A 26866-nucleotide genomic window follows, 5' to 3' on the forward strand; every position below is an offset into this window, starting at 1 on the left:
GTTAACTTAAAAACAGCACTGCATGTCAAAGGACCATTCGTTTGTCCAGATCTTGCAAGCAGGAATTAAAATTTCTTTTCATACTTTCAAAAAACCCACTTCCCCTTGTTTTTAAGTTACTTTTTTTTTTATGTAGGAAGGAGAAGAACCCCAAGCTTAACCATGAGCAGTTACAAAATTCTGCAGCCATGGTAATTGCAATGGTGTCATGCATTAGGGCCAGCAGTTGTGCTCTGTAATAGAACAGTTCTCTGTAATGCAGTAACAATGAAGCTTATCAAATAGAAAGCATCTTTAGAAGTACTGCTTCAGCAAGTGGAACTATTTCAGATACGTGAACAAAGGGATCCCTGTCCTTTGGTTCAAGAACTCAAGAGCTTTACTTTTTAAATTTACTTATGAAACAAGTCTTTTCTGTATTGAACAAAGATTCATCAGCAAAGGAAAAAAGACTAAGAAACTCTTGGCCTGTCTTGAAAGTCAGCAACCCAGAAAAATCTCCAGTTCAAGGCTTACATTAAATACTCCTCAAGAGGCTGAATCTGAAATAACTCTTTTTGAAAAAAAAAGTTCTCTGCGAATTGCAGTATTCATCTGCGAAAGGGTAAAACCACAGCGAGGCCATATAGTCACAGAATCTGGGTCTTCCAGTAACTGGGCAAAGGGAGAGGCGTAAAAAAAGAGAAGTAGTGGGTCTAAGGGAACAAATTCCCTAGACAGCTTTGAAACACTCAACCCAACCTCCTTTCCCCTACGACACTGTCGAACAGAAAGAAAGGCTCGTTCTCCATTCTTCGAAGCACTAATCTTGCTCGCATGGCCACAGGCTTCCATGTAAACGTGGCTAACATGAACGTACTTCTTCATGAACATAAAAAGGCATTTCCTAGACAATTTATTTTCTTGTCTTCCAGAACAGAAGTACAGGGATTGGAGGTGAGGGCTTCCTGCAAGATGCCATCCTCTAATTACTCCAACTATCAAAACTAAGATGACTCATTAAAATTGGATGAGTACAGCTGGAAGGCTATTTCCTATCTTAATTCCATCTTAATTGTGAGAGCAAATCAATAAAACTTTGGCATCCCCTTTAATTCTGCTGCCTAATTCTCCAAATCAATATTAGAAAACTGCTCAGGAACACCGGTCATGAGCATACTCTTACCTTGAGTGCCTGCGTGGGCTGTCTGAACAAAGAAAGCTCCCATAAAGCAGCCAGCTCCATTAAAGAGAGTTAAAAAATGCATGGAAATCCCTCTAATTCTTTCTGGCACAAGCAGGAATGAAAGTAAGGAACCTTAGAAAGGAAGCAGATACAGCTACAGGTTAAAAAAAAAAGTAGAAGATAGATAAGAGAAAAAAATCCAAAGTGTCTCTAATAGGGACTTTCTGTATTTTACACAGAGAATGTACTTACTGCAGAAAGGTAATCAGACCTGTTAGTATGTACCCTATTAACAAAGGGTTATCTGAACTGTTTAAATGAATCTCTGTAACAAACCATCCCACATACATCCATCAATATATCACAAGTACGTAAAGATCTTTCACCCAGACGGTTGCTTTCACCTTTTAAAACCTCAGGCATAGCAAGACAAGAGAAACACTACCACAGTCAGCAAGTGTGAAGACAGCAGATGTGACATTTAATTGCAGGACAGCGGGACCTCCTATGCCAGAGCCAATGCAGCACGGCCACTAGTAAATACCCCCAAAATCCGGAGCTCTACCTTAACTTGGACAGTTACCTTGCTTTAACGTAAGGCTGGACAATGCTCCTCTTCCCTGGAGAGCAGCCAGTGACTCTGGGGGTTAATTTAAGACATTGTTCTTCACTTCTCTGCCAGAAGACTAAATCAGAAGAAGCAACAGCTTTGGTGGTGAGGGGGAGCTGTAGCATGCCATTGTAGCATGGATGACTGTAAATAATCCCACCATTTATAATTTTGCTAAACTAGGTTACAGTAACAGTAAGTCTTTATGATAGCTGTTCTTTCTGAGTAACTTTCCCTGATTATCAAAACCTCTTGTTTCCTAATTTCACACCTTGAGCCCTCATCCACACTTGTTCTCCTAGCCCCACTGTCTCCCAACCTGCTTTATTAGTTGAGTTTGAATGACCTCCAGCTTGAGAAACTCATCAGCAGCCTATCCTATTTTGATGCTGAGTTGCCCGAGGCATCTCTGAATACAAATGAAACTTTGCATTCACCATCTTCCACACTTCTTAATTTGGATGTCCAAATGAGAGCTTTGGCAACATATTAAAGAAAAGAAAAAATACCACGGGCAGTGTTTTTTCCTCATTCACAAGAGGAACCAAAAGCCTGAGGGCAAGAGAAAGCAGGTGAGCTTGGGACACCATCTGTAGATGCAACAGTGCAGTCTGAAACATTGTACAGTCAATGTCCTAGCTAATTTGAGTCGCTAAATGCCTAAAAAGTTTTTGGTTATTCCTCCCTTCTAAAAGCAGGGATGCAAAACATGCATCTTGGCCAAATTCAGCTTGGTTGATTGCATCCTACTTACCTAAATTACTCCTGCTGTTTCAATAGCATACTCCGTTCCTCACTTCTCCCACGGTGCTGCTGTGAACTATTAAACAGCTGCTGCATTTCACCCTGGAGACTATTGCATTTCATCAGTGGGTGAAGTGATCCCCGATATATCCTTTAACTAACAGAGCTGTTTGTTACAAGGCTTCCCATTCCTAAGTGCTTTGAGACATGTTGATGGGCAGATGATATTCTTGCAGCAATTCAGCAAGCACTGCAAATCTGCTAACCCTTTGTAGGGCAAAGCAGCTACAGTGCACCAGACTTCTTGGACACTAACAGTGTAACACAGCTGCTGTGGCCAGCAGGTTGGCTTCCCAGCACCAGCAGTCTCATGCACTGTGAGGGCAAACGCCTGCTAACATTGTCCCACGGGATGGAGTTGTTTTGTTTTGTTTTGTTTTTTGTGGTGGTATTTTTTGGGGGTTTTGTGGTGTTTTTTGGACCAAGCTAGGATTACAAATTCAAGCTGTGAGAGGTCTGTGAGATCTCACATCCTAACATTGTGGAGGAGAGCAATTATTTTATCATTGCTTTATTTTATTTTTTAAAAGACTACCTCAATGCTAGGGAAACATTAAATGCTGATATTATTGTGCTCCTGTACCTAAAACAGATGATTATATAAAACTCCTACCAACAAGATAATGAAATATATTGTATAAACACAGCTGTAAGTATCAGGGCTCAAATGTAGATAAAGAGTTCAATATGCCAAATCTAGCTCCTCTAACCAAGCACTTCAGAAATGAGATATCTCCTCTCTTCCCTCTGATTACAAGTGTGAACATTTCTGTCTTCAACTTGGATCATGTACTTTCAGGTCAAGTAAATTATTATGATAATTGAATTTGACCTTCTGCATAACAAAGGCAGTAAAATGTCAGAAAAGGTGATACAACTATTTAAGTGTCTACTCTGTCATTACCATCCATGGAGATCCACTGAATAGTTCCTGAACAGCAATGCAGTTCAAATTGAAGTAGAAACCTAGAGCTCAGTTCAGTAGCCTGAATACAGATGCCTGGTGCTGTCTGAAACGCTCTAGTGCACCTTAGCCATCTGCACGGGGCTGTCCGATAAGGTGAAAGACCTACAGGAAAACCATGCTCTTCTCCAGCAGCAGCTGGAGGCCACACAGGTACCTAAAGAGCCTGCTTGCCCCCCGCGTGTAGGATAGATGCTCCAACACAAATGGTGCCAGACACCTATGTGTGGGCAAGTGAATGGAGGTCTGCATCCCTCCCCATGGACTACAGTAGTAATGTACTATTTCAGGTATCTACCTTTAGTTTTCTACATGCAATTCTCAAATTCAGACTTAGTCCCATTTACCTGGGTTCTTGAATCGCACCTCTAACTGCAGCTCTTAGCAAGATGCTTAATTTCTATTTAAATGGGGGAGACAACTTTTCTTCCTAAGAAATTCTAATCACAATCCTTTAAAAAGATTAAAAAAAACCCACAGAAAAAAAAAGCCCCCAAGACAGAGCTTTATTTCTTTTCTAAAGGCTAGTGTCATCTTCCAGTCATTGGACTTTTGTTATGTCCCAGCGTGCTAGATTAAAAAGCCGTATTCTACCAGCAATATTCTTCTCATGCTTCTGCATGAGAAGACTGTAAGCAAGCCACCTCCTAACCTTTTTTTTTTTGTTGTTAAGCTAAACAGAGAAGGTCACAGTTTTCAGTTACACTTAGCCTGTAACCTAGAAACCACATTACCTGCATAGAAACCTGTCTCAGTTAAGTACTTGAGAGCTATCGGATGAAGAGGCATTATGAAAGTGCTAAGTATTTAAAACTAGGGAAAATTACCTTTTTAGTGACAGACCGTGACCCACAGCTCTCAGTAGTTTTAGAGTGTAAGAATGAAGCTGAGACACTGAAGTTATTTCCTGCTCTAAATAAAAATCTGAACATTTCTGGGGTTGTACTGGAACAATAGACACTCAACCTGTAGAATTAAATGTCTGCAGAGATCAGCTAGTCAATTACTTTACCTGTGTCTCTTTAAGGGAATGTTGATGAGATTATTTTTGTAATACTAACATTTTTTTTAAGCTCTACAAGGTGAAACACTGGTAAGCACTCTGCGTGCTCCTCAGAAGAAAATAAGCGTCAGGAATGTCAGTTTAGATGGGGAAAGGTAAATTATAGAAGGGAGAGAAGGTTCAGACTCACAATCAAGAGTGCGTCTACATAATTTATGGATGGCAGGCGTGAGATAAGCTCTGCCTGTGCTCTGCAAAACAGGAGTGTTTATCTCTGGCTCCATGCCACAAGCAAAGGCATGATGCTCTGTGCAGGCATGTTCGAATGACTCCCAACTGGAGCACAAACAAAAATCTTGCATCTGCTTACAATATTCTCCAGGTTAGCCTGTCAGTTGAATTGTGTTACCTGCCTGCATATTCTCTGTGTCAGTGAAAAAATGTGTAATAATTCTATTAGCTGGGTCCACAAATGAAAAGGGTTAAGCTAAGTTGCTTCACCTTGCTTTGACTAAAAAGTGGTCATAGACAGCAACCACAGCTCAACTGTCATGTGCATATTTGTTCTGTCTCAAGAAAATTATCACAGAAGAGTTCAGGTCAGAAGGGACCTCAGGAGCTCATCCGGTCCAGCCCCCACCTGAAGCAGGCTCAGCTTCAAGACCAGTCACGCATCCGAGACCAGAGTCCCACTGCTCCGATCATCCCCCTGCTGCAGGGTGGATTATGCACCCCAGGGACCCGACTGGGCTGTGTCACCTTCCAGCTAATCTGGAACAACGTCAATGCTCACTGAGTAAGACAAATTATGCTACTCTGAAGCAGGTAAAGCACAGATCTGCTCATTGAGCCTGTGGAAGAGAGCCAGGGATAAAATATCAGATGACAGTAATTATTTTTAGGAAGCTGATATAATTCTCTGTAAATCAGGACACTCTCACTTTAGCCTATTAGATTTTACTTACAGGAGGGAGTTACCAAAGCTTCAGCCACTCCAAGTAGGATGTACTGAGGAGCTAAGTGGAAGCAAGGCATGGAGGAGACCAGGAGAACTTCTTCGGAAAGCGTCTGCTCCACCTGGGGGAAGTGCTTTCGGTGTATTTCAGAGAAGCCAGCAACCATCATGGAAAGTGCAGCAGATAACTGACCTACAACTAGGTAAAGAGCACAGAGAGCATTCACCAAGGTTGTAGTTATAGGACTCTCACGTATTTAGAATGAAGCAGAGTCCCAGGAGATGCAAAAGAAGCTTCCCCCTCCCCAATACTTCCTCTCTCGACACAAACATGGATGAAGAGTACTTGCTACACCACAAGCCTAACTCTAAATATGGGGCAAAGGGACAACAGCTCAACACAGAAAGAATTTAGGGATGCACAGTAAATGAGAGAGGAAAAACTTTTCTGAAGAGCAAAGTCACAAAGAACTTTTTCTTGAAGGTTGGGGGAGGTAAGAAAGGAGGAAAGAAAGAAAAGGCAGCAACCCTTCCAGGTATCACAAGAGATGGGGTGGGAATAAGACTACCAGGCAGGGGAAATGCTCCTATTCAAGTAGCAGTAAGATTACAAAATATACACAGACACTGTATGCTTTACCCATTTGTTTTCTATACAAAAAGAAGTAGCACAGGCAGTTGAAGTACTGGATTTCTATGTCTACAGGCCATGGTAGATGGGAGAGAAAAAGATCAGCAGTGCATATCACACCTTAGGAGATCAAGCGTTCTTACATGTTCCCCTTTCCCTCCACTATAGAGTTCTCCTGACCTCCTTTTGAAAGTTTTGTTGGATAGTGCATTTGCTGGGCTGTTTAATATTTTTAGGATGAGATGAGCTGCGTTACTGGAAGAAATAATCTCCAGCTTTCTAAATGTTTACACATAAGCCGCTGGACTACAGTTGCCTCCTCCCTTCTTCAGTTGTCCTGAAGAAGTATCACTGCATGATCTGTAATATACTGGATCCATAATACATTTCAATACATTACTGCACATGCAATGTGTGGAGTCTTACTGCCTGCTCCATGGTAAGGCACAAGTACCGCACAAGCACACAGGTCAGGGAAAAAACCCTGTGTTTAGCCTTATAATGCAAGAAAAAGCTTCTGATAAACTCAGGTGTATTTTAAATACCGCACACTTCACCACACATTGCATAGAGGATGCTATTTAAATGTATTATTTTATATTTCTTGATGTTGACAGTGTGAAAGGGTTGTAGCTTCTCAGAAAAGAAAACCACAAAGAATGCAAAGTTTTCAAGTCAGTCTCCTGAACTTGAAATATTTATACTTCTGATGTTTTGAGCTCCCATTGATTTTGACTAAGTTTGTGATTCCTCAGCATTTCTAAGCTATAATGTAAGTACAGGTGTGAGAATTTGGTTTCTTTTGACAGCTTTGGCTCCAATACCTAGACTGTGCACTGCTTTCTCCATAAGAAACCTCATCTCACTTCATGACTGGAAATTCTTATACTTACTAGATTTGGTGTTGACATTCAAAGGCTTTTGTTTCATTTTATGTTTATAGCATATATAATGTTTGTCTCTTTGGGTGCCAGGACAGGAGAGGCAGAAAACTCATGCAGCTAAGTGGCCTTAGCCTTGTTATGTTTTTGCATGCATTTGTGTTTCTTCTCTCAGCAGCAAACTCTCACACCCTTCCACCAGCACAGTTTTCCTGCATTTTCAGAACTTTAAATACCCTCTCCCCCACCTAACATGAGGCCTGGAAGCTGTTCTGCTGTTAGGGCCCCTCTAGTGCTTAATAAGGACATCAATGAATTATTGCTTGAAAATCAATGACGAGAGGGAATTCAACAGCATTTTCTAGCCAACGCACCTTATCAAGGCCAGGTATAAAGCTCTCAAGGAACTTCTTGTAATCTACCAAAGCAAGAGTTCTAGTGAAAAATTATGTTAGTACTAAAGAAACCTCAAGAAGTTCAATATTACTACACAGTGCTATATTTTAAGCATTTTCCTCACTAAAAGCCAAAACATTTCAGAAAAAGTAACCGCTGAATGCCCAACAACTGTAATATTTCTTTTAAGACATTATGTGGCAGAGGAAGAAACTGAGAGCTGTGGAGATCTGGTTTTCCTCCTGCCTCTTTTCCCTTTAGTCTTCTTTAAAGCAAGCAGTTTGGAATGACCATCTGAGGCTTTGGTTCAACAGGAGAACAGGCTGTTTTAGGAACACTTGGGGCTGATTCTAGGACAAGGCAGTTTATATCATCTAGACATTAAGGTTGTATTGGACCTTTGTGATTAGATCATCTCATATCCTAAGTAAAACACGTCAAAAAGCTTTCCTGAAATTAATACTTGTTCAAACTAGAACATCTTTTAGGGAGAAATGGTCATCATCTACTCCTAAATCACCTGAACCAGACATTGGACTGGAGGCTTGCTTTTGTGTACTGTATGGAGAGCTATTCCCCACATCACTCTTGGATGGAGTAAATCAAAGACTGTTTTTCGTAAGGAGGTCCAGATACTCAACATATTCAGGACACAATTTAAATTCACTTTAAGATTTTAATTTTTTTTTAGATGATACCTAATTTACAAATAAACCAACAACTATAGAGAAACTAACACAGATCACAGTTTTCATGTAGATCCTTATTACAGAGCAATCAGATATTTCAGTTCAACATTGTCTATATGGTTTGTCCTTGAAAACTGTTATTATTAACATACTGAAAATTTCCAGAAAACTATTTAAATTTCTTCCTCTTAAAGGACTTGAATTAAAATATAGTTATAGGCTGGCTTAACACCAACAGTCTATTTATACTTTCAATTTTGTTCCTGAAAAATAATTGTGAACCTAATTAACTGTTGGCAAAAATATTGGCACTTAGAGGTCTACCATATTTGCAGGTGCAGTCATATACTCAGATATCTAAAGCCATCGCCTGTACTCACAGGTATTTTTATGCCTCAGGTAATTTATCACCCCTAAGCAGGAGGCTATTTTAATAAATGAAGCTATTAAGAGTAAACCACTGCATATATTCTACTGCTGTTCAATGTAACAGGATAGAACATTAATACTAACTTGAAATTTCTAAGGTTTTAAAGAAAATTATTACCCGAATGTGCTTTTTGTGTTTTAATGCAGATGTTATTTTAAAAACTAGGGTAATTGCAACCTGCTGTGTTATATGCATCTGGTTTGTATAAAACTAAATAACACTCTTAATTAGGCTAATTTAGTCAGATTAATACCTCTGTGTGTGTCAGTACTCGCTGTGCTGCTTGCCATGGGGCACTGAATTAATAGTAGCACACTGAGAAAATAGTCGTTTATAAATATTTTTGTCTGAAGTTTGTAATGCAGGCTGGAAGATAAAAAAATGTAGGAAGTTTAATGACAGTATCTACAAAAGGGAATAGGTTTAAGTGACTACAGAATGGAAACTGCTTTTCTGGTGGTACTAGATGTAGCTGATACTAGAAAAGGGTTGCAGAGGATCCCTCCAGATCCTAGAAAATAAGAGGTTTGGGGGTAGGGGGTAATTAAAAATAAATTTAAATAAAATAAAATGGAAGGAGGCCCAACACCTACTAAAGCCATCATTACTTCTAGGCTATGAATTTCTCTGAAATGAGCACCACTCTTCAAGCCTGGGTTTACAATGCTTACTGTTGAAAATGTTGGGACTCACAATAGAGAAGACTTCTTTGTACCACTTCTATGAGAAGGAGATAGTACTTCACCTCTGTAAATGCCTCTTTGCTTTACTTTAAGTGAGTGTACAGTAAGGTATGTTTCAGTTTAGGATTTTAGTAAATAAAATTACTAAACACCTGGACAATTATCCCATACTAGATATTCAAATGAAAAATCTAGTACTAGAGAGGAAAGCTGTACCTCTCCAAGTAACCTTCCACCTGTGAAATGTTCAGCCTGCTCAGTGGGAACAGCACTCCAGTGATATGCATCCATTTGTTTTACGTAGTTGTCTGCATGTTTTCTTTTGCTCGCCAGTTCTAAAAACACCTGTTGCAGACACAGAATTATACTAGATCCTTTTATTTCACTTGGGATGAAACTGGAATAAACTGTACTAGTGATAATACAATTTCACTCTTATAAGCTGCAGTCCTAATGTTGATGCAGTTATAGCATAAAAATGTAAGAAAAACAAAGCCTTTATTCATAACCGAATTATTTCAATCCAAACTCATCATTTTGAGTGACAGAACCTTCCTCCAGTATCAAAGAGCCATTGAAGTGCTCTCCCACCCCCCATAAAGACTTCCAAAGTAAATTAACTTTTCAAAAGTTAATGGAGAAACAAACATACAGAAGAGAAACACATCAGAGTAAGTCTCAAGCCTGAATGGTTAGTACCATTTCTCTCACCAATTCCTTAGGACGACTTCTAGTTATTTGTGAGTGAGTGTCAAAATTTTTCATTTGTCAGAAAAGCCTCAATCTGTCCTAAACAAAAGCTATCCGTTTTTTCTTTATATCTAATATGTTTTTTCAAGACTGTCTTTTCTACAGTTCCTTTGAAACATATTCAATTCTCAGAGTCATCCCAAAACAAGTCCATCTTAATATTTATAGTCAGAAATAATTGTATAGGATCATCCATCACCTACTACAGTTTCTCTTTCAGAAACAGAATACATATCAAAACTGTATAAACACATGTACTTTATACGTACCAATGTAAATTGTTGGAGAATGTCCAGTGTCCTTGGAACTAAAGAGACATGAATTAATGCATTCCAAAATAGGAACAAGAATCAGTAGTGGCACGATGCTTATCACATTCATTGCTGCAACTGGCAAGACAAATCCACTGAAGTTCAAGTTGGAATTCATGGTTTGGAGATAATATCCTGAAGGAATCTGTATTGAAAATAAAAATCCTCTCCATTAGTATACCAGTTACCTTTCATGGATAAGATTTTTTTACTATATTTGGAAACTTCTCCAACTCTTTTCCTTCTGAAAAAGCAAGCCAAACTTCTGCTGGACAAAAGGAACGACGATTCATGATGAAAGCCTTTCAGTGACATTCTCATTCTCTGACAGAATGTAACATTTTCCTTCTATTTCATTTGCTCCTCAGTTTAACAACTCTAAGCAGCACCCCTTTAGTTTATTTGATCATTCCTAGTTAGAGCTATCTGCCAATATACTAATTTCTGTTTTTAGAGAGTTCTGGATTCCTGCAGTATTCTGCATGGCTCTTCAACATGACTGGCAATGCCAAATCCAGGTAGAATATTACTGCTTTATAGATGTCTGAAAATTAATGTATAGTTAGTAACTGAGCTCATCTAGGGTTTCTCATCAATGGTTATAGTCAACCCTATTCACTGTGAGTCTGTTCAGTGCTAAAGAATTACTCAAATGCTAGCTCTTAATAAAAATATTTTTCACCTACATTCCACCTACAAAAAGAAGATATAAATTGTAAGATGGTGAATAAATGGCAACAGAACTATGAAAGATCAGAATTGAGCCAAATTTTGTTGGTTCCTTCTTTCCACTGCCTATTGCAAATCAGAATTGACTTCTTAATAGGAATTAAAATATCATCAACATGAATCACAAGCAGTGAAAGCTGTTAACTTAATAATATGGAGAAAATACTATTAATCTTCACAAAAAAAGATACTGAACTATCACCTAGTCTAAGAAAGGGCCTTAAACTTATTGGAAATTCTGCTGAAGGAATAAAAGTCATCTCTTTCAGCAGTGCAAATAGTTTTCTCTTTTCTAGATATATACCTGATTATTGATATCTGGTTCATTTCCATCTGGTCATTAATGCATAGCCTCGGCCATATGTATGCGCGTTTGTTGGTTTAGGGTGGGGTTTTTTTGTTTGCTTAGTTTTTTTGTGCTTTTGGGGGGGGCGAGGAGGGAAAATGAGAAAGAATGAGGCAGATGGAAGGGAATGTAGAATGATGGCAAGAGGGAGTGTCAATAAAGCAGTACATACTACGTATTTGTAAGAATTTCCTTAAGTAGCATTTTAACACCAGTAAGTAAAAATGAATTTCTAAGCCAGCTCATGAATTTGTTATGCCAGTTGCCAAGGGGTAAGCTACCTCAAACTCCTGCTCACCCAGGATCATCCAGACAGAAATGAATCTGAAGGAATCATGTCAGCTTAAGTAGTTTCTTGACACATTTACATTTATATAACATACATACACTCAGAAGTGGAAAGAACCATGTAGCCTGATAGAGAGGCTGTAAAGGACCGTTTCTTTCCACAAATGGAAACCCACCCATTTCCAGTGTAGGTGCAGTACCCACATAATCCCACCAAAACAGTAAGAGAAATATGCAACCAAAAGAGCAAATAAAGATTTTCCACCTCTCCCAAGAAGTCAGTGAACATTTAAAAAATTGGAAAATTAAATTTTTTTGGAAGAATGCTGAGCCTGAGTCTGCAATAACTGTAACATAGCAGCGTGAGGAGCACAGGACTCTAGCACTAGATGTTTCAGTCAGTAAGGGTTCAGAGAAATAAGCAGCAAGCAGTCATACAAGCTCCTTCATGAGTCTTGATCAATTTTACTTATTTGATGAGATGAGAGGCTATAACAAGGTATATTCTCAGGTAATTAAAACTACTCTGCAAGGTTGCTCTGGTGGTAAAGCAACAGTTAAAAAAACATGCCTAGAAACACAGTAGGAAACATGTCACAGTATTTGTCAAGATTTTTGTTTAAAAGCTGTGTACCCACCTGCATAATACACGTTCTATATAGAATTTGGAAAGCAAACAATGGGAAGAGCCTGGCAAGCGACTTTGTGTTTTCCACCTGAGTCTCACTGTATTGACCACCATAGTTTTCCTTGGCATGATCTAGCCAGTTTGCCACGCCTCCGCTAAAGTAGCGATATCGCACGCAGCATGTTCTCAGTGCACTAGCAATTACCCCAAAAGTCGTCAGCAGGGAACTGTCTGCAAACAATCAGAGACATTAGACATTGGTATGTTTTTTACTTGCTGCCAAAATAAACAAGACAAGACAAATCACTTTGGGAGGGAAAATACAACCTGATATATTCACCTTTATGTCTTTTGGGGGAGGGGGAAGGCAATAACAGTCTGGGTTTGTTTCAAAACATTCTTTTTTGGAAGCCAGTTGGTTCACCACCTAATTGTTACAAAAGCAAACCAGCCCAACATCCACAGAGCAATGTGGCTTTTGCTACCAGTTATTTAACACACGATGACACTTTGTTGCTGTAGTTGAGCAGGTAAAGTATTACTTTGCTTTGCTTTTGCTTTCTATTGATTGAATGAGGTTAGTTTTTAATTCAAGACAGTAATGAAATATTGCGTATCTGCTGAAGTCCAGTAAGGGGAGGGTAGTAGTGAAGTGAGAAGGAAAAGGAGCTCAAAAGAGGGCTGATGAGATAAGAGAATTTTCATGGATGCATTTCAAAGCCAGAAATATTCTCTCAGGACTTCCAAGTAGCATTCTGTGGGAGAGAAGTTTCCAGTCTAGTATTTGGCATATTAAAACTTGCCCACTGGTTACTGGGTTCAGGAATTGCTAACTTGGTTCTCAGACTCAGAGGCAATGGAACTAAAACAAGGATAAAACTCTCAGCTTCAGGCTTGGGAATGCAGATTCATTTACTTTTGTTAAGTTGCCAATGCATGAAAATAAGGGTTATAGCCCTTCTCTTCTTTTCCAAGTGTGTTGAAGCACTACAATAACTTCCAAAAACTACAGTGAACTAAGAAGGTGGTAGATGGAAAAATGTCCCCTACTATCTCTGGTACGGAAATTATCTTCTAAAAATATCCATTGACACCTATTGGAAGCACTTGCTCTATAGTACTAAGAAAGGGAATTTTGTTAGATAACTAACATTCAAAAATCTGACTGTTTAGCATTAACCTGTAGACTGTTGGCACTTTTGAATAAAATCTGAAATACAGAGCATATCAAAGCTTGCGAACACAGAGAGCTGGTACAGTTTTTATTGTTCTGTATGACTGTACCAGGCAGCTATTCTTACCACTCATTGTAAGTGATGTTTAAGTTAAGGATCTAGGCTATTTCCAGTCCAAATCTGAAGATTAAAAGAAAAATATGCAGACTTCCAGAGTGACTTGACTAAGAAGCTAACCAGAAAACAGGTGGGACTTGGCGTTCTTCTCAAAGCAGAGTTATTTTCAGAAGTAAAAAAAGATAGCAGAAAAGTCAGCATCAGCTGAACTCATTGGCAGAGCTAGTAATTACAGTTTTAGGTCAAAGAAGTGATAGTCTTTTGCTTTGCCGTACATGAGAGGTTGGACATTCACAAAGAAGGAATTAAAAGCAGTAAAGTGGTGTTATTACTGTTCTACAAGGGCTTGAACCCTGTCAGTGTGGAAGTCAGAAGATGCACAGAGTACCCCATGACAAGACTAGCAGGCAGCTCAAGCAAAGAGACAACATAGCTGTGTCCTGGTTTATCTGACCTAGTCTCGAAGATGGCCACAGCCATCTCCTTTCCTTTGGAATGGAAGATGTTGGGCAGACTCTTCCTACTTGCTTCCATTGAAAAAAAAAAAAAGACTAAAATAGACAACAAATCCTGACATTTCACTGCCTTTCATAATGGACAAGCTGAGGTCCTCTTGAGTGTAATTTCAGTCAACTACCTAGGTAGGAAACATTATTTTTTACGAATAAACCAGACAACTATATTATTTAGCTGTGTTTCTCGACATGGAATTCCAGCAGATTATAAGATCTAGTAAACTGTGAAGATAAAGCTATTTGAAGTTGTAGTTCAAAAATCAACTCGAATGACACATAGACCTAACTTATATCAAGAGGATTTTGCCAGTGATGTAGTTAGAATAAGTATCTCACCCCTGCTTTAAAAAAAGACAAGTAAACCCCACAGAACTCCACAGTGGTAAATTCTTCAGATTACAAATCTGATCAGCTAGTAAGAGACATGTTTAAAAGCATAAATATTTATATCAGTACACATTGCGTAGATCAACATCATATACTCTATACTTATATTTCCAATGTTTTCTTAAAAAAGTAATCAATCTATCTATACAGGTATTAAATTGCAGCTTTCAGAAGGCGATTTTCCTTCTCCTTTATACTTCAGTCCTTGGCTGTAATGTCCTGTTACTTTGACCTTGATCTAATCATGAATTTATATGCTACTTAATTACAATAAAAAGCCTACATTGCACCCTAGATGGTAGATACGCATTTTTTTCCTCGTCTCTGGTCACTTGCCAGTCCTCAAAATTATAGCAGTGGGAAGAAATGCAAATGAAGTCCATGCTTGACAGCTAAACATAATTGAATGCATGATCCATATTTGAAGAGTTACCTTAAAATAAAAAAGGCAGCATATACAAAAATCGTTTAAGGTCACCTATAGATTTGAATTACACTCTGAAGAATTTCCAATTTCATCATCTCACTGGAAGTTACAAGGTATATTATCTTTTATTTTGACTAAGGAGACAAAAGACTTTGCAGATATTAGCGTAAGATTGGCATTCTGCAAAGACTTGGAAAATATATGATAAATCAAACAACACTCATAGGGAAAAGAATTTTATAGAAAAAGGTATTCTGCTAGTTTTGTTGATGGCCAAGATAACCACAATCTACAAATTTGTTATTCCACTTAGTAGAATTAAACTAGTTAGATGATAAACTACAGATTTAGTCCATATGAAATAGTCCAGCTCAGGGGCGGATACTAATGGATCTTTTTACCTTCTCAGGTTGTAAAACCTGTAGTGAGCTCCAGCAAGCCAGACAGCCATCATTCTCTCCGTAAGAAGCTAGCTAATTTGATGCTAGTCTTTGCAGACCTCAGTTGCATATTATCTTGATGGTTTTGGGGCATTGTGGAGGGGATGCATTTCTTTGTCTCTATTTGTTTTGATATGATATTCCCAGGTGCTTGATTTATGCATTCATTCCCTCACTGCTAATATATTTTTGCTTAGATTAGATTTATAACAAAAAGACTGAAATAACAACTTGCTTTCAGTTTCTGGGTTCTGTTGGAAAAAGAATAGCAAGGTTTGGACACTTACAGCCTTATTCAAGTCACCTAGGCTCCGCTGACATTTCTGTGCTTGGTCAATGGAGAGGGAAAGTTGCCATCAAAGGATTTTGAAGAGCTCAGGTACTAACTAGTGAGGCCACAGAAGTGTAAGATCTTCTGTTTTAAAATATCTCCACAGTCTGCACAGGAACTATTTAGAGTTATTCAATACTTCTAGTTATTTCAAATGTGTAAAAATACTTGATGCTGTATAAGGAAACATCTTGAAATAACAATAAGCATCAGACATTCTGCAAGATAAAGGCATTATATAACAACTTTGCTACTAGTGCATATTCCTGTTTAGCTGACTAACCACACTGCTTGGTTGCTGAGGTGAGAGTTCAGGTGAAGCAATGGAGCTCACTCAGGGAGAAAACACAAGTGTGTTTGGTGCCTTAGCATAGGTGTAAACTCTGCTTCAACTGACCAAAACACATTGGGCGTAGGTTGAACCAAACATGGCAGAATAAAGTCCACGAGTAGCATGCATATGATACCTCTTCCTGCACACACAAATGCTTTGGCACATGTCTTGACATGACAGAAAGTGTACATAAGTTCACCACAGACTGCTTTCCACTTTTTCAGTCTATCCAGAATCTCCGGGTCTGTCTTTACAGAGGATGGATGTTGTCTTTTACACACAGACGTTGTAGAGCTAAAACCCAAGCATCTCCAACCAAACACGGCAGTATTGTGGAGGAACTGATTTAGATATGCAAGTTGATCTCTTCTGTGAAAATAATCTCTAAAGATATTTCCCAATATATAGTTGCCTCTTACCTGTTTTGGGTTTGTAAATCATTTCACCACGCACCATGTGAATTGTGATCATAGCCATAAGAACGGACACAAATGGGATAAGAAAACCAAGGTTCCTGGCCACAGACTGCTGGATATAAGAAATGCTGACAAAGACAACTGCTGAATTTAAGTTAATCAGCCAATAAAACCTAGTACACACAGACAAGAGAGAGAAGAGTGGACAGGCTGAATAATATAAGGCCTTTACAGAAGATTAAAACATTACATTAAAGGCATGGTAAGTATAGTAAGCATGGACAGCATCAGTACCATGCACACACTGACACAGCAATTAACATCAGATTTCACTTGGATGTCTCAGCACCAAGAGGTATATGATGAAAATAACTCTACTAAGGCAGTAGAGGTGAACAAATTATCAATCTAGTACTGGAAATATTCTTGTGGATCAGACTAATTAAATACATCAACATTTACCAATTACACATTTAATATCTGACTAAGTTTTGTGTATGCAATATCATCAAATCACATACTTTAAGCTTAAAGAGAGAAATGTCTTAATACCACCATCTCTTATTTAAGAAATATTAGAATTTGATTTATCAGAAGGGATGGCTTTTCTATTAATTGAAAGGCTCAGCTTGAATTTCTGTTGGCTTCTGGAAATATCTTGATAAGGAGATTCCCCTACATAATTTGCACTGAGAGTGCCTTTGGCAGTAGAGGTGCTTCCCTCCTATGCATGGAAGATATTAAAAAGAAAATCGCATACTCTTGGAAGCATGTGACATACCACTAGTGATAGGCCTATGGCAGTTTGGAACCCCTGACAATAGCACAATAAATATGCTTTAAGGAATTGTAAGAATAGCAAAAAGCAACCCCCAAAAATAAAAAATGCCAAAACAATGCATTTCCCTGATAGGATGCAAAAGGATAACTACTTATTTTCTTTATCCTAGCAAATGTGTTTATATCTGCACAGTTAGGAGTATATTGTCACCACACTTTTTTCCTTGGATTCTGACTCCTACATAACAGATTAAATCATGAGTTCTTCTAAAATTCAGCTTTTCTGAGAAGTTAGTTAACTGTATAGCTATTTATTAAAGTGAAACATAACTGAAGTGAAACAAAATGTACTTCTATTGCATAGCCCTCTTCTCACAACATGACTGACCAATTTTTACTCTACCATTCATAATTACAAGTGTTTCAGTTATAACCCCTCTAAGTTCTTTTAAATTCTAAGGTGCTCCCCTTATGCTGCTCTTCAGGCCACTTGTGTTGTCTTTTTGCTTTCAGCAGAATTTTAACCAAGGTTTCCCTTAAAACATAACTCTCACACAAAACAGGGGTTTGAGGCTACAGAGCAGACTCGAAGGATATTCAGCATCCCAGAGTAGAGAGATCAGATTTAGGGAGGACCTGCTTTGTTGGAGTCACAGTTTCCAAAAACACTAACTGTTGGGGATCAGTATGATACTTCATCTGAAGAGTCAGAGTCAGTCATTCAGCAACTTTTGCTTCAGATTTGACTCTGGCTTGCAGACTTAGCCTTTGAAATTTTAAGAATTTTAACTTTCACTAAAATTTTGAGTTCCAAGCTGCCTTTAAAGACGACAACTGTATTTTAAACAAAGAAGAGGGATCAATAATGGAATAGTACTATCTCAGTATATCAGTATTTGTCTCCTAATTCATCTAGAATTACCTTCTCAACAATAAAAGAAAAATCTTAACACGTTGTAGAAGACCAGTTCCCCCTCACCAGTCCAACTCCCAAGCTTTCCAGCATGATCCCTCCCCAACTGCAAATGAGTGGGTAGCGCAGGAGTGAGGCATCAGCCTACCGTTGCAGCTCCCTGTATCAGCAATCACAGCAAAATGTTTTGAGCTGAAAATCCTAAAAGGGGGATTGCAAGTCTCTCTTGACACCTAGGAGTCTTCCGCAACCCCATTTCATTCATTTAAAATGACTTCTAGGTGGCCTGCCATAATTGCCAAGACAAACCATAGTCATATTACAAGTTACAGTATTGAAGTGCCTGCTGTACTCCTTCCACTTGTTCTGACATTGCCCATTACATCACATCTAGCTAGTGCCAAGAAAGCAAAACCTTTATCATGTCAGAAGCACGGACCTTGGCAATGCTACTTAGGTCTGTTCAGTTACAAAGATAACACTCTCTCACCCTGCTAAGGGATAGGAGATGACCACAGGGCTGTGCAGCAGTAAGCATGGGAACATGCTTATGCAGCTTGCCTCACAGGACCCACGGCAAGTGGCAGAAGAAAAATGACGTACTCCTCCAGGGCAAACTCAGTGCTGCCAAGAGCCATGCTGCAGCAGCTCTCCTGGAACCAGCAAGGACTTGCACAGCAGTGAGCTCTCCTGCTTCACGCATTTCTCTGAAGTCACACCAAAACACGTCTGAAGTTCCAAATCAATTACTGTTCCCTTTAAGTAATTTACATTTTCAAGAAATGATACTCATCAGAATCATGAACTTTTCCCCTCCACTGAAAGCAGTCTCTAGGCACTTTGGAATTATGTTATTCTGTGATGATGGTATAATTGGAGGGATTTTGTACATACATATGTTGACTATTGTTCAACTAAAGCTTTTTAAAAATAGTTACACAACTGGGTCAACTAGAACTTGTGTAGAAGTTTTGAAACAATTCCTAGCTGACAATTTTTAAGTTAGAAGTTTCAGTGGCTTTTTTTCCAAATTTTCTGAAGAAGTGTGCCTGAGCTACCTGAAGTCCTGACACTCTTCATGACTCTACGACTGTTTCACTGGAAGTAGGAACCTCCAAAGAAAACCCTTGAGTACAGGAGAGTGCTTTTGTTTTTCACCACCATATAGCAAAGTACTGTAAGACTGAAACATAAAGCTCCTGTCCTCTTGCCGAAATGAGAAGAAAAAAAACCCCCAATGTGTTTTAGCAATCCCTATGGACCAAACAAGAAAGATAAATTAACCTCAATGCACACAACAGAATTTTGATATTTGCTTATATATATCTGACAGCAGCAGATCAGAACCTACACAAACAGAAACACATCTTGCTAGCTCTCATATACCACAGCTATCTAGTATTGCAATATTTGGACTTGCATTAAAGTGTCTGAGATCCCAGGAGGGCATAGCTGAATTAGTTAAATACGTCAAACTGAATATCATGTCCAACTTTACAGGGAACAGCTCCTTCCTGCAGCTTCAGCACGCCGAGGTCTCCTCACAATGAGAGACAAAAGCCAACTTGGGAGGTTTATTTCAAGAATGCAGTCCAGATATACAAACCTAAATGTTATTGTGACATGCCCATAAAAACCTAATAATCATCTTATAACATTTTACAGAAACGTATTCATTGTGATAACTTTAAAGCAGTAACATCCAGGTGACTTCTTATTTAAAAGTATTGTTTATGTTTATACAGCATTCAAAAAGTTTTTACTTAATGTAACAATTGAGATGAAACTGCTGAATGAAACAATCCGAGATCAAGTAAAATATATGAAAATATTCTAAAACTGTCCTTTTGTCACTTTTTGGATTAATTTTGAAGACTCAATATTTCAAGTGACAGGAAATCTACTATTTGCTTTTATTTTTTAGGCATGCCTAGCTCTCACAGTTTAAGTTTTGATTTATCCAAACTCAGACCCAGATATTTAATGTATGGACCAGTATCCAAGCTATATATTTTTCTGTACTACAGCTTTGTAGGAAGAGAAGGTAAATTTTTTCATAATCACTATGGAGTTCTCTGCAAAGACAAAGGGGGGGGGGGCGGAACCCCAAAGGGGTAGAAAAACATTTTTAAAAGTCAAAGTAAAGTGTGTCCAGGATAACAGCAGAAACTAATCTGAAGTATATGGAAAGAAAAAATATTTAGAAAAGACATAAGATAGGAAGGAAGGAAGGAAGGAAGGAAGGAAAGAAGAGAAATACTACTGGTTCCATGTTATCTGCATTTTTTTACAGCAGATCAGTAAGACAAGACACTACACTGCTAACTCTCATCCCTAGTCTGGATTGTACCCTTTGCTCTCATTCTCTGCTTCCATAGACAGAATTTACTTCTCCTGCTGCAAAAATAGTACCAGCCCATAACCTTAACCTTAGAAAAGCAGAAGTCCTTAGGGAAACTTAGTCCAGCAGAATCCAAGTCCCTTCTTTACTTAGCATTGGTATATTCTGTTTATTTAAAAGGTCAGACTCATAGTTCATACTAGGGGTTAGAACCAGGCCCTAGATATGCAAAGCAATCTTTTTCAATTACAACAGGTAATTACAGGGTCTTTTAACCCAATCTTTAACACAATAATTCTGATTGTTTAAATAGAATTTAGCTAAGAACACAGACTCTCACTCACCAAGAATATGCAACTATTTCATTTTATATTATTTTAAAATTCAATCCTGTGACAAAGCACCTACCAAGAGAAAATTGTTATATTCTGAGAGGTTTTAATGAGATTAAGAATGCTAAGAATGAAACCCCCATTTTTTAAATCTTGAGATTGGAATCAAATAGCCCGTCCTTGGATGCCACTGAAAAAATTATTAAACTTTTTTCATCGCACATGTGCCTTTCTTGATATTTCCAAAGTCCCAAGAACTGACCCGTTTGGATTCCCTCAAGGAACTTTTTATTCGTATTATGTCTCCTTTGTAATCAACACTGAGAAATGTCACTTTGATTAAACACAGTTCTGAATGGCTAAGACCACAGTACAATAAATTCTCCAGAGCTATCTTTCAGAACAACTGATTGCTCTCCAGTCTTAATCCCCCAGAGTCTTATTTAATCAAAATGATGTTGCTAATTAAGGATTAAAACTCAGAATAGAGTAAAAAGGATTATTTTTTTTTTCCATCTCTCTTATGGGCAGGTCAAGGAGGCAGAATCTGCTCTAAGGAACTAAACAGTCATCCACCTTTGCTAAAGCTGCCTGATTCACTGAAGTTTGGATTTAATTCAAAACTCTTTGATATTAACATAATTAGAGGAAAAAAGAATAGCCAGGAAAGCCATTCCCAAAGGAAGAGAAAGCTGATTCACAAAGATCTTCATTGATTCTTCAGCATTGCATTGTCAATATGCAAATGTGCTCAGTTTTGATTTTAATAACTGTGCATGTACAGGGAAAGAAGAGAAAAGGGGGCAGTTTAGGACTTATTTCACCCTGCCTCAAAGCAGGTATATGGAGGTTCCCACTGTGACTTCTTTGATCCTTACTCCACAGTTTAACCAGAAGGTGGAGGTGAATGCATATAGCACTCTATAGTGCTACAGAAGTGGTAAATGAAGGGAAACATATAATCAAAAATGACCTCTTTGACACACTGAGAGTGACAAATAATACAAAAAGTTTTGAATTTTAAGAACCATTTTAGGAGCAATTTCTCCTCAAAGTTTTCTTAAAAACTTTAAAATATTCAAACTGATACACAAATGTCACACAGTTTATCTGGTGCTAAAACTTCACAGCAACAGAGCTGAAACAATACAGCAGATCCCTACCACCAAGCTTAGCAGTTACAGACTACTAGCAATCCCTAGTTCAAACAAATTAGCAGACTCTACTGCTGCCTGTTGTTGCTAAATATGTACTCTGATGTAAATTTTAATATATCATTGAATTTTGCCACCGTTAGTTAAGGAGTAACAGCAAAACATCCTAAAGGAATAGCCATGTTAAAGGTAGAAAACCAAATGGAATATGTTGTTCTAACAGCAACTAGGCTATCAAGTCTGTGAGCATTTGGGCAAATCAGTTCATCCTAATTCTGACCAAAGATTTCTGTAGGAAGCCAAAATAGATGATCACCTACTGGTCCTAGCAGAAGGAAAAATTTAGGAAAATTTTTTACAGAAATTCTTGGAAACTCTTCCAAAATCTAGATCTTTTGCAGCTAAAAATGAAACATGAAACCCACCACCTGTAGAATCTGCCTTGTAAGTCAGTGGTGAGTTTCAAGGCAATGCTCTATGATCCCCAACAGATATTTAGCTCACATTAAGTTACCAACCAGTTGAAAAAAGAAAGAAGTTCCTTCGGTCCACAGTCCTCAAGGTTGTATGCACTTAATGGACAAACTATAGCTCTTATGCCTCCTATTCCCAGACTAGCTGTGAGTAGTGCAAAGTAGAATACTATTTTCTGCTCCCTTTTGGTTAGCGTATGAAGAATATGTCGTCTGTCAATGTAAATATCTTCAAAAGGGAATGCCACAACAGGTAATAGGGCTGTGCCTAGAATTGGAAAGAAAATTGTCATTTGAAATGGATTACAATCAGACTGATAAGACATTTTTTTAAGCATTTACATTGAAAAGACAGGTGAAAAATCAATGACACACAACAGAGGAGTGCAAGGAGGAACAGTCTTAATTCTGTAGAGAGGCAGAACCTTTTTCGATGTTGCTATATATAGTAAGGCAAGACCACCACTAAGGGCCTCCAAGAAAGCAATCTTCCTCTGAAATGCTTGCAAGGATTCAGATTCTTCAATCAACTGAAGAGCTCACTCTGGAAACACAGCTCCTCCCACTGCCCTCCCCATTGCCCGCACATAGAGGGCAGTAGCTCTTCACTTGCCAGAGGGCACCAGCTAAAACATGTAACTTCACCTGGTGAACCACCGATCAACCACAAAAAAAACCACCCCATGGTGGAGTGTAGCCTTTTTTGCATCTTCTTTAAACCCCAGAGTTGTAATGAGAATCATAATTTAACAAACATATTATCAAAAATTTTGTGGATTTTTTTTTTTTCCTGCTGCAGCTTCATGGAAAATACATGATTTTCAGAAACGTTACCTATAGAAGCACTGCCATGAATTGCATTTACATTAGCCAAGACTAAGACTACGACTGTGTATCAAACCCTAATACATCAGGAATGTTTAATGATCTATCTCAAAAAAAAAAAAAAGTTCTGGCTAAAACAATACCCAAATACATCAAATTCTGTTTGTGTCACCAGTCTTCCACTTTACAAAATGCATTGAAATGACAAGTGGCAGAAGAATATTCCAAACCAGGAGCCCATGGGAGAAACAGTGGGACATAATAGCAATCATTTTTCCAGGCTGCTTGCACAATGGTTTTGCAATCAGCTCAAGAACATTTCAGGAATGACTCTGATTTTTCCCTTACTTTTTTGCACGTCTAAATAACAATATGGCTGGCTACTGCAGAAATCAGACCTGCTCAACAACTGGTCCAAGTAAAAAGTATTCCTATCAGTTTGGTTTGACAGAATAACCACCAGCTGTGAGATGCACTAATTGCTACAGAACAGTCATACTTAGTTTGAACAGTGTTTTTATGTAGAAGATCTCCAGAATAACACATGGGGAAAATTCAAGATGTGCTAACAGAAAGCAGACTCTCCATACAGGTATTAGGATACAGCCTCTCTACTTAAGGCAAAGTTTGTTTATACTGGTATGTGCTTAAATACATCTTTCCCTCTTGTCCAAATACAACAGCCATATGCCTTTACATATAATAAAATCTTACTACCAACAGCTGGGAAACAGTTTCCAAACCCTCTCTCAAACTATCTCTCTGACTAAAGCCTTGCATTTGCCCCAAATGCTAATATCCTTAGATGCTTGTTAAAGGGACCAATTCTAAGAGTTGACCATGCATGTTCTGAATAGCTAAGCCACTTTAGAGGAGTCAAGTTTGTGCACCAACTATCCACAAGATGCACATGCAAATGTTCCTTAATCTTGTTCAAAGCACTGCCTCACAAAAGTATATAGGCAAAAATACTGCAGTGCATTTTGTCGAGGAGAAACTAAGTAATTAGCTGTTAGAGAAGGTGGCCACAAGGTTGGAGAAAATTGTTAGATTTCAAACACAATGCTCAACAATGCATTTCTGCAACAGAATTACTAAAACATGAAATAGTCCCCAGGGTGTCACCTACCTAGGAAGTGTAGAAACATGCAGATGCACACGAGCTTGATCCTCCCCACAAGGCATTCGGCGAGCCAGCCAACCAGTACTGGGGTCAACATGGAGGTGCCTACAAAGCACATATTGACAATAGCTGCCTGGTAGTTGCGATAGCCAAGTTTGACAGTGCAGAAGAGGATCATGTTGCAGACAATGCCAAAGAACGTGAATCGCTCACACAGCTCCACCAGCAGCACACAAATAGCCTCTTGGAGTTTCTTCTCAGATTGAGACAGGTTTCCAGCATGGTTGCTTCTCCCAGATAGCGGTCTTTGCTCCTTGTCACCTGTGTGGTTCAAAAGTTGCTTCTCTTGCACATCTCTTCTGTCTGCACCAGTCATGCTTGTCTTTTTTGAATACGACTGAGTAGAGCAGCTGAAGTTACAGGTATACTTCTGTTCTCCTCCACTGTAATTAGCAAACTGGTAAGACTCTGGCTTTGAATTCCACACTTCACTACTACAATTTCTTAGGGCACCTGTCACTTTTGTGACATTACATATAGGATCAAAGTGTATAAAAAAATCAAAGAGCTATATCAACATTTAAATTTAGCAACACTCAGGAACTCAATCTGTTTATTTAATTAGTGCATTTGGGGGTAAGCAAGATTTTTCCCCAGAATTATATTACCTATTAAATTATGTGAGTCCAATACAGTATGTGCAACTCCAGCTGTATGCTAAAGATACAGGTTTAAATACACAGGAAAGCTAACATCTTCAGCACCATTCAAATAATAGATCAAGAAAATAATTTGGTTAAAATAATCTGATACCTTAATTAGGCAACAAGTGAAAAATTGCAAGTAGAGATGAAGAGGATTATTTTTTTTTTAAAGTTAACAATATCTAACCATTATCACATTTCTTGTTATTTTTGGTTGAAGTTCAGATAAAGTTAATTATAACAATAAGTAATGCTACTGCATTTAAGTTAGAAAAGCAAATTTTAAAAGAAAGTAAGTTGAATGTATTAGCAAAGAAAACAAAGCAATCCAAAAGCAACCTAAACCAGAACTGTTTCTCTAGTCAGATATTTTGCTATAGCTACAATGCATCATAAGGGGCAGGGACATGGATGATTTGTTCTCTCATATCAACCAAAAGCAATCACCATCTTGAAAAGAAATTAGGAAAAGCCAAACTTATAGTGCTTTATAACACTCCTGCTACCTTATCCACAGAGAAGTTTGCACATTTCCTAGATCAGTTTCTCCATTTTGTGTAGCTCATTAAGATCACTAACACTGGTTCAAAATACTCCCAACTAAGAATGAGAAATGTTTTGTATTTATTTTGCGCAAACGCAAATGTATACACGTTACAAGGCAGTGGTAAATCAGGCCTGCTTCTCTAAATAGAGCTCTCAATGCCTCTGATGGCATTTTCTGAGACGTAGGCTCTGCTGTTTGTTTCCATCTGTCCATATAACTACCCAAATTTTACCTCTTCAGATCTGTTTAGTATATGAGAAATCCTACAACCCAGAACAGATGCACGATAGTATATAACCAGTATGGATAAAGATAGATTCCAAGAGTACCTCAAAAAAAAAAAAAAAAAGAAAAAAAAAATCTGAATGTTGCTGTCAAGTTTTGGTTTACTTCCCTGGCTTGTTTTTAAAGCAACTGTGATTCACACACAAAGGCTAGAAGCTCTGAAGCTTAAATTTAAGTAGCAATAGATTACTCCCTAAAATAATTCTGAATTTATTTTTTTTTTAATCCAGTACAAGTCTAAAGCAAGAACTCAGACACCAAAGAACTTACAGTTTTCAGAGACGTCCAGTTAAGCATGAAAACAGCTGTGATGTAGCATGCCAAGGACCATTTTAACTATCATAGATCAGAAGACAAATAATCTTCATTTGGATAAACTAACCAGAGAAATCCAAACTAGAAATCACTTGTAACTCTGCTTAGCTTCTCCATCAAAGCCTAATGAAGCCAATCCCAAAAGAAAACAGAGAGATGACAGTTTTTTGACTAAAAGGTGCATATATTTTCTGTTGCATGAATCTACTCTTATCTAACTGTTCATGAAGAAAGTTACTTTTTTTATTTTGAGGAAATATCACCCTATTTTACAAGCAGATAGAAAACATCAGGATAAATACACTCTTGCTACTATAGACATTTCAATGTAAAATAGTTTCTTTTCCTACAAATTATTTTTCTTAGAAGAGTGCAAAGTTTACCTGTTCTCATGGGTGTTAGCAATTCAAAGTGAATCATATCATGGGAAGTGGTAGAGACAGCAGGGTTACTAGCTAGGATGGCTGTATCTTAGTCCTCATGTGGATTCATTTACCTTAATTTTGGGTTACAAGCTACAAGGGAAAAGAAATAATTGACTGAGCTTTACAAATGCCATAGAAAGCAGGAGGTGAGTGATTTCCATTGTTACTTTGGAATTGCCTTTGTATGTGACTAATATGGATGTGGTGGTTATGATAGTTACAGATCACAATAAGTACATGAGTT

At 38.2% G+C, this 26866-nt stretch overlaps 1 protein-coding gene across 1 annotated transcript in view; it reads right to left on the bottom strand.

The window, feature by feature from the left end:
* The window catches only part of SLC15A5 (solute carrier family 15 member 5), a 33744-nt gene extending 9022 nt beyond the window's left edge, over positions 1–24722 (bottom strand). The window contains exons 1-7 of the mRNA XM_059817240.1: positions 24353–24722; positions 22444–22666; positions 16409–16578; positions 12274–12494; positions 10231–10417; positions 5512–5700; positions 1166–1297 (exon numbers count right to left, since the gene is read on the bottom strand). Coding sequence (XP_059673223.1) covers positions 1166–1297; positions 5512–5700; positions 10231–10417; positions 12274–12494; positions 16409–16578; positions 22444–22666; positions 24353–24722 — 1492 coding nt within the window. The remainder of the gene's footprint in view (positions 1–1165; positions 1298–5511; positions 5701–10230; positions 10418–12273; positions 12495–16408; positions 16579–22443; positions 22667–24352) is intronic.
* Between the last annotated feature and the right edge of the window lie 2144 nt (positions 24723–26866).

The sequence above is a fragment of the Gavia stellata genome, chromosome 4, assembly GCF_030936135.1.
Source record: "Gavia stellata isolate bGavSte3 chromosome 4, bGavSte3.hap2, whole genome shotgun sequence".
NCBI lineage: Eukaryota > Metazoa > Chordata > Aves > Gaviiformes > Gaviidae > Gavia > Gavia stellata.